This window comes from Xyrauchen texanus, chromosome 17, assembly GCF_025860055.1.
Source record: "Xyrauchen texanus isolate HMW12.3.18 chromosome 17, RBS_HiC_50CHRs, whole genome shotgun sequence".
Taxonomy (NCBI): domain Eukaryota; kingdom Metazoa; phylum Chordata; class Actinopteri; order Cypriniformes; family Catostomidae; genus Xyrauchen; species Xyrauchen texanus.
In genome coordinates this window covers 1241114-1249050 of record NC_068292.1, presented here as the reverse complement: position 1 = coordinate 1249050, position 7937 = coordinate 1241114, and the positions used below count along the sequence as shown (strand labels likewise).

General features: G+C 36.7%; 1 protein-coding gene across 1 annotated transcript; it reads right to left on the bottom strand.

Annotated features, from left to right (window-relative positions):
• Window positions 1-817: 817 nt before the first annotated feature.
• Window positions 818-6041, bottom strand: LOC127658038 (iroquois-class homeodomain protein irx-1-like). Its single transcript, XM_052147106.1, has 4 exons — window positions 5580-6041; window positions 3193-4192; window positions 2916-2988; window positions 818-1966 (listed from the first exon to the last, which is right to left on the bottom strand). The coding sequence occupies exons 1-4, from the start codon at window positions 5814-5816 to the stop codon at window positions 1909-1911; spliced, it is 1368 nt and encodes a 455-aa protein (XP_052003066.1). The 5' UTR covers window positions 5817-6041; the 3' UTR covers window positions 818-1908.
• Between the last annotated feature and the right edge of the window lie 1896 nt (window positions 6042-7937).

Here is a 7937-nt window from a genome sequence, read left to right as displayed (position 1 = left end):
CTTTTTCGTTACTGTTTTTAATAAACATTATTATTGGTATAGTTGTAGCACAATCGCCTAACCAGTAATAGTATTAGTGTTACAAATAGGCAATATCAAATATTAAACAAACACATGAAAAGCATTAAAGGCTCAATTACAACACAACATTTTTGTCGCAAAAGTTGTATGTAGGCTAACAAACAAAACAGAACAAAACACAACAACAACATTTCGGGTTTATATTTCAAACTTTGTTTCAAATCAATCTTACCAATATTATTTAGAGTTATTGTTTGTAAAAGGTTGTATTTATTTTAGTGGACGACTGAAAGTTATAGTCAAGTATATATATATATATATATATATATATATATATATATATATATATATATATATATATATATATATATATATAACATCAGACAGCATTACAGTTCAGAAAATTATTTTAGACATTTTTTATCTACAGCCCCTATATATGTAGATATATTTTATCTACATAAAAAGATAAAAAATGTCTTAAATAATTTTCTGAACTGTAATGCTGTCTGATGTTTAGGAAAAATAGTTCATATTTTATTATTTATTTATGTATATATTTCAATTGCTCCTGGATCTGTTCTGTGCAAAACAGCTGTAATGACTCAATGAATCTATAGAGGTCGCTGTAAGCTTTCATTTATTTGAAATTCTGCATCTTGGTTATCTGTATAATGTGTTAAATGGACAAATAAATACAGAGAACATTTAACGTAATATATAAGAAGCATACAGTGTCATACAGCTTGATTAGTTTATTTGAATAACCTTTGTAAATAGTTGCTTTAATCGCCATTTGAAAAGAGAAAGACTTAGATCTTAAATATTTTTCTTTCTTTCTTTCTGTTTCTATGTTCTCTGATGAGTTTTTAACAGTGGATATATTTGAACATTTTGTTGGAAAATGTATGAATTACACTCCCAGAAACATTGGAAAACACCCCGTGAAGCCTCTTGTTTTATAATTAATTTGTCATGCAGTTTGAAACTGCAATATTGTGCCAGAAAATGAAATTATTAGGCTAAATATTATTATAAGAAGTCTCGTGTTGAAGACGCTCAGAGGCCTCACTCCAGACCCTCTGAACTGAATGTCACTCTCCCCAACAAATTAATAATTCATTATCGTATCGAGTTTTTTCTTTTCTTCTTTCTCTGACAGATTAGATTTTAACCATTTGATTTTGTTTGCACAGGGCGTTCCCACATTATTACTTAATGATATTCCCAGCTGCTTCGGTCCATTTTCTGCCGCCAGCAGCCATCTGGTCTCTTATTAGCACCTCAATGCATTTCCAGCCAGCTCCATTTAACAATTGAATTTGAACACTCCCGCAAAATATTTTAAAATCTATTCTGTGTCCTTTACAAACGAAACAACCAGCAATTTCAGTTTTTTTGTTTTTTCACTTTAAAAATCATTCAGTTGCCTATTACTACCAGAGATTATTCAGAGGTAATAATAATAATAATAATAATAATATTCACTTAAAGAAAAACAGAAGAAATTTTGAAGAAATAAATAAATGTGGTAACTTCTCTAATATCTTAACCCATTCAGAAACCACAAAAAACGTACTTTGAATTTGTCTATAATTTCATTTCGTTTATTAGACAAAATATATGATCTGAACAAACTCCTTCAACTCACTATTTACAAATGTCGGTCACCTTAAAGGAAAACACCAACACATAAAGACAAAATAAGCCTACCAAATGTCCCACGGTAAGGAAGGGATCACAGGTGTCATTATGTACAACTCCACCGGGTGCTAATCAAACTCGGCCATTTGTTTTAGAGTAACTGAACGCTATGCTGAATTGATTTCGTTTCCATTGTCCCATTATGAGTGCCATCAGTCTTTTTTTCCAGGGCAAATGTCTTGATCAAGCGGAAGAGAGAGCAGTTAGGACCCTCTGTGTTGATTCCTGCTGGTTTCTTGGGCTGGGGAGACAGACAGACTCAGAGTTAGATGTGATGCCGTGTCTGCATAACGCTTTGCAACTCAAATAAGTCATTCGTGTCGATAATGCTACATAATACTTTTTATTACTAACTAATATTAGTCATTATCAAAAGATTAGGCTTTTCTTAACAGATAAGTAGCTATGTTCGCATAAATAGTAATATATTTGCACCACTAATAAGTGTAAAATATAGAGGAATTATGCAAAGATCCATGAATTTCAAAAACACAGTGAATGTATATTGTCTATAGTAATTCTGTTAAGCGATACAAAAACATTATTAATGAAAGTTATTTAAATAAGAGGTAAATCCATCCATATTTACTAACAAGTAGCCTATGTTTCGTTTTGATATAGGTAGTACAAAAAACGGACTACTGTTATTTACTAGCAAATCCACGAGTGAGACTGGCGCGATTATGCCGGAGGACATACGTAACTGTAAGTCAAGACAGAAAAAGAAAAGAAAAAACGCAACGGGCCTGCATGGTAAAAATGTGGCTCTTAAAAGGGGAAAGTTTCAGCCAGACTGCTCCCCCGAGGTTCCCATTTCCCAAGGGTCTTTAGGAAAAGCACACAGCCTTGGTGACTTGATAAGTAGTTATTCTCCTGAGAGACAGAGTGTGTGTGTGTGTGTGTGTGTGTGGGGAGGGGGATTCGTGGCCCTTTGTCACCAGGAAAAGCACAACTATGTATTATAAGAGCTGAGCGCAGATTTTTCTCTTCCTGTCTGCTAGGAAATAGCTTTATCCCATGAGTCTTTCTCAGATAAGCGGCTATAAAACACGTTTGATAAAAGTGCGTTTTATCGTAATATATATATATATATATATATATATATATATATATATATATATATATATATATATATATATATATATATATATATATATATATAATAATAATAATGTAGAGTGCAAATGTACCTGTCATGAAGAGGACGAAACGATGACTTTAAAGGGTGCGTCGGTGACTCACTTCTGAGAACATTTTCCCGATCTATGATAAAACAAAAAGTAATTAGGATTTGCGCTTTACAATAAATATTTAAAGCAACAAAAAACAACAACAACTATAATAATAATAATAATAATAATTATTATTATTATTATAATTATTATCCTATTATTATTATAGCATTGCAATGTGGAGCACATGTTTTCCGCACACACTGTGCATACAGGCCTAGTGTTTTATGCATACCTATGTGTTTTGGACTGAGGTCCTCTGGCGCCTTGTCACTATTCACGGCTGCCATAGATGACACCACCACCGACGTGGGCTGTTGTTGCTGCTGCTGCGCGTGAACATGATGATTATGGTGATGCTGATTGACACCGAGGAAAGATCGGACGTTCAGCAGGGAGTTCTGGCCCAGGAACGCGCCATTTGTCCAGTTGTGGAACTTTCCAATCTGGCATGTGTACAGTCCATGGCTGGGCAGGAAGGCTGGGTGAGCACCCGCGTGAGTGGCGGGAACTGAGGGTGACGTAGGTTTCAGCGAGCTATCTGGACTAGTTGCTGTTTCCGCTAGCGACCATATTTTGGGCTTATTGCTAACAGGAACTTGAAAACTTCCCTGTCGACTGGGGGACAGTACCCTTGTGTTGTTGTTGTTTCCATCAGACGTCTCTTTGCTGACGGAAATTGCGTTTGCTTTGGATTTTTCGTAGGCCTCGTGGGCCTGCAGCGCAAGTGTGTGCCGTTTCTCCTGCAGGCTCTCGAGCTCCGCCCGCTTCTCCTCATCCTCCTCATTGCTTTGATCTCCATCATTGTAGTCGATCTTGTCAATATCTATGCTCTCCAAATCTATTTCCTCCTCATCCTCGTTTTTCTCGGCATCCCCCTCGTTATCACTCCCAAATATGTTGCCATCTTCATCCTCTTTGCTTCTGGCACCCCATGTCACCTTGTTCTCTTTCTTGAGTCTCCTTCTGGCGTTGGCGAACCATGTTGACACTTGGGTGAGGGTCATCTTGGTGATGATGGCCAGCATGATCTTCTCGCCTTTGGTGGGATAGGGGTTTTTCCTGTGCTCGTTGAGCCAGGCCTTCAGAGTGCTGGTACTCTCCCGTGTGGCGTTCTTAGGCCTGGCAGGGTCTCCATACTGAAACTGCCCGTAGGGGTAGAACGCAGGGCCAGTGTGGGCAGCAAAGCTGGCAGGATGAACACCAGGGCTGTCTTTTAACTCATACTGAGAACCCTAAAATGGCATCGACAAGATACAAGGAACTTAATATTAGAAATGTGTTTTGTGCACTCACAGAAGTGATGTTGCATGCGTCAAAAATCCCCTTTCTAACTTTCTCTTTCTTGAAATGATAGATGTGAGTTTTTATCATTTCACTCGTGTAGCCTATATTGCAATTTGTCTGTGCTCTATTTGCCTGTCCTACTCGTAAAAGACCAAAACTGATTTATTTGAAGCAACATTTAACTCGACCTCTTTAAAATAACATTTGTTTTAACCTTTGACCAACGTTGTGGCATTTAAAAAAGCTAGGCCAAGCAACAGAAAAAAATCATGTCATCCCAAACTTTGATAAAATATGAGAGAGGGAGAGAGAGAGAGAGAGAGAGAGAGAGAGATAGGGATGACCAATACAATCAATATGATCTCATTAATTTGAGACCATTGTGTGATTGTGTGTACAACTATATGTAGGCCTATAATTAATTTAGGGTTAACCCTTGATTTAGACTTAACTACCGATATCTTTATTTTTCATTGATAGAACAAACATCGACAGACTGCTTAAGTGTTTCATTTGAACTAATAAATAATGTTGCGGCATTGTGGTAGTGAGGTATTTCTCCACACAATGGGGATTAAAGATAACATATTTGTTATAGTCTATTGAGGCGTAAAAATGTATATCTCTCTTTTTCATTTTGGTAATTCTTTTCTATTCTGCTGTTTGGGTATAGAAAACTGATGCTGCAATAGTATTATCTTTCACTAGATTAAACAGCTTTTTAATTTCCACTTTTTTATTTATTGGCTTCAATTGTATTTATTTATTTTTTGCATTATTTTATTTTATTTAAAAAGTTAGTAAACTGTTGGTTACAATGCATTTTTACTAAGGAAAACCGTTTCAAACAATAATTCGTTTGATTTCTTTTTTACAGGGCGAGAAAATATACTCGGACAACAATAAAGTGCTCAATTGAAACCATTTAAATTAACTGATTAAAATGTATGAATTTTTCATGTCATTTCTAAAAATCCGCACAACAGTTCTCCAAGTTAGTATCCAAACCGGGACAAAACTTTTCTGGGAATAACATGGCGGACGGAAACACCGAATTTACTTATTGTACTCTATTAGGATTTATTATTGTTATTATTATTAATAATTGTATTATTATTAATACAAATAAAAATAAAGTCTGAATGTTAAAAAGCTGTAACCTTGCCATGCACAACGTAAGCTTCGGTTCAGTTAACGTTGTATGTGTGTCAATCCTATGTGTGTCAATTCACCCAAAAATTGTCCTGGGATACAATACGCTGAGAAAACAGAAAAGCAATAAAAAAGCGAAATAATATCCGTTATTTTAAATGAATGCACATATAATTTGCTTACCATTTGAGAGAAAAGTGCCAGATCGGCGCTGGTGTAAGGCAGGAAAGCGCTGTAGTTGTGTGCGTACGGATACATGCCCAACACCGACGACACCGCAGCGGCCGCCGCGGACGCGCTTCCACCGATCTCAGCGCTACCTCCTCGGGATGAAGAAGTCAGCACTCCCGGACGGTCACCTCCATACACCGCCTGGGAGGCACTTAAATACTGCGGGTAACCCAGCTGGGGGAAAGACATCTCCTTCGCCACGTCGGAACCCAAATCAAGCCAAAAAGCGAATAGCCCACCAAAAGAAGAAGCGAAAGAGTTTCTCTCTCAAGCAGCGCAGGGTAAAACCGGTAAATGCTCCTCTTCAAATCTCAGCTTCTCTTTTTCAGCAAGTCCGTCGGATGTGATCAGATCAACAATTGAGCTCCAACTGATGTCTCTGCCCCTAGGTCCTGGGCTGATCTCTCAGATACAATTTGAAGTTGATGCTTTGATTGGCGTCCCAAGCTCCTCCTCGTTGGCGCATGTAGTTAGTGCATTGGCCAGGGCCACTTTTGCACTGTTTGGAGGATTGTATGTTAAATGTTTAGCATTAGAATCCATTCACTGTAGTGTGACAACCTGTCTACACGATTTACAGCTGCCCAGCACTGCCGAAATAAACGGACAGGAACATTTTGAATGGCTCATAATTCTTATAAACACTGGAGAATTAAAACAACATTCGCGATGATACTGATCTTCACGAGGTATTGGCGATTAAACAACTGTATCCTTTCTCAAGGTGCATATTTACAGTCAGTGGTTGGTAGAAAATTGCAATATTTATACAAAATTAAATTATTGAAACTAAGCATTGGCTTTATTATTTTATTGGACTGGATCTAAATAATTAAAGATACATCCATACCTTAAATCGCATGCATTGATTCATTCGTATTTACTATCAGTTTCTAATATGCTGAACTTTCAAAAGACACTTTGTCGACTACTTTATATGTTAAGATCTCGTTCTCAGTATTGTACGGGACAGTGATACAACATTATAACGTTTTATTATTATTATTATTATTATTACGGAATTCCAGGAAAAGGTGTCTTTCCATTTCTCCCCTCTCTCTTTTCCTCACATGAGCGCGCGCGCGCGCGCACACACACACACACACACACACACACACACACTCACTCACACTTATAACCCAGAGGCACTTTACAACTGTACACACGGAGTGGGGGCAAGGTGGGGGCGTTGGGGGACTTTGTATTTATGTTTCATTGTTAAATACTGAACAAGGTGATGTCGTGAATAATCATGCGGACTTCATTAACATGCATAGCCTACAAGCGCCATTTAGCTACAACCCCCCAAAATTATTAATACCACTGATAAAACTCATGACAGTTCTGATTTAATGTCGGTAACGATAATCTCACTTAATCCCACCACATAAAGAAATAACTTCCAACAATAGCAGTTCAAAATGCACTACATTTGCAGCACCCCTATATTTGTTTTTGTTTGTTTTTAAATAACCCTTCTGTGTTAACTTTTTATATATTTAGCCTATCATTTGAGTTCTGCACATTTTTATTTTTAATATAGGCTAGTGTATTTAAGTAAAGTGTATTTTCATAGAATGTTTATTTACAAATTGTATACATACAAATCAAATGCATTAATTAATTGTCATTTAAGACATTAACTTCATGATGTCTTGATGTTTGCGTTTGCATGTAACCAAACTAAAATGCGTTGCGGTCTTCGTTTCCAGGGTCCTGGTCTCGCTCTTGTATGGGGTCGCTGCTCGAGCGTCACTAAAGTTATATTCGTTGAAAGGAAATAGTGGATTTAATAGTTTAACGGCTCAGAAGAAGCCAGTGATTGTGATCAGCCCCAGATGGCCGCGAGTGGAGGATCTGTTGAAAATATCTGAGGGCACTGATGCCAATCAGAGGAACACATCAGACAGTAGCAGCAATGGCAATGATGATAACCCGCTGGAAACGCGCAGAGCTGAAGGTCATGCAGATATGACACTGAAAATATCTCCAAACGACAAAAACAGAGACGTTGAGAAAGGACATTCAATCTTGAGAAATGTTGGTGGAATATTTTGTTTATATATATATTTTTTTAAATACATTTTTTAAAATAAGTGTTACATATGGGCTAAAAGCTAATTGTATCCACACATTTACTATGCTGTAATAAAAAAATGTTTTTGGTAGACTGTTAATAATTGCATTTATGGCGTTTATAAATATATATAGGCTATATATATATAGCCCTATATCATATATATATATATTTTTTTACAATTAATTTTTTTTTTCAGAAATGTTCAATATCAAATTTCGTCTTTCGGGACA

What these genes read in the sequence shown, in the direction of transcription:
- LOC127658038 (XM_052147106.1), bottom strand. Translation starts at nt 5,816, where the DNA reads ATGTCTTTCCCCCAGCTGGGTTACCCGCAGTATTTAAGTGCCTCCCAG. An exon ending in TGGCACTTTTCTCTCAAATG is followed by an intron (nt 4,193 to 5,579) that starts GTAAGCAAATTA and finishes ATGCCATTTTAG; the next exon opens with GGTTCTCAGTATGAGTTAAA. An exon ending in CCTCAGTCCAAAACACATAG is followed by an intron (nt 2,989 to 3,192) that starts GTATGCATAAAA and finishes GTTTTATCATAG; the next exon opens with ATCGGGAAAATGTTCTCAGA.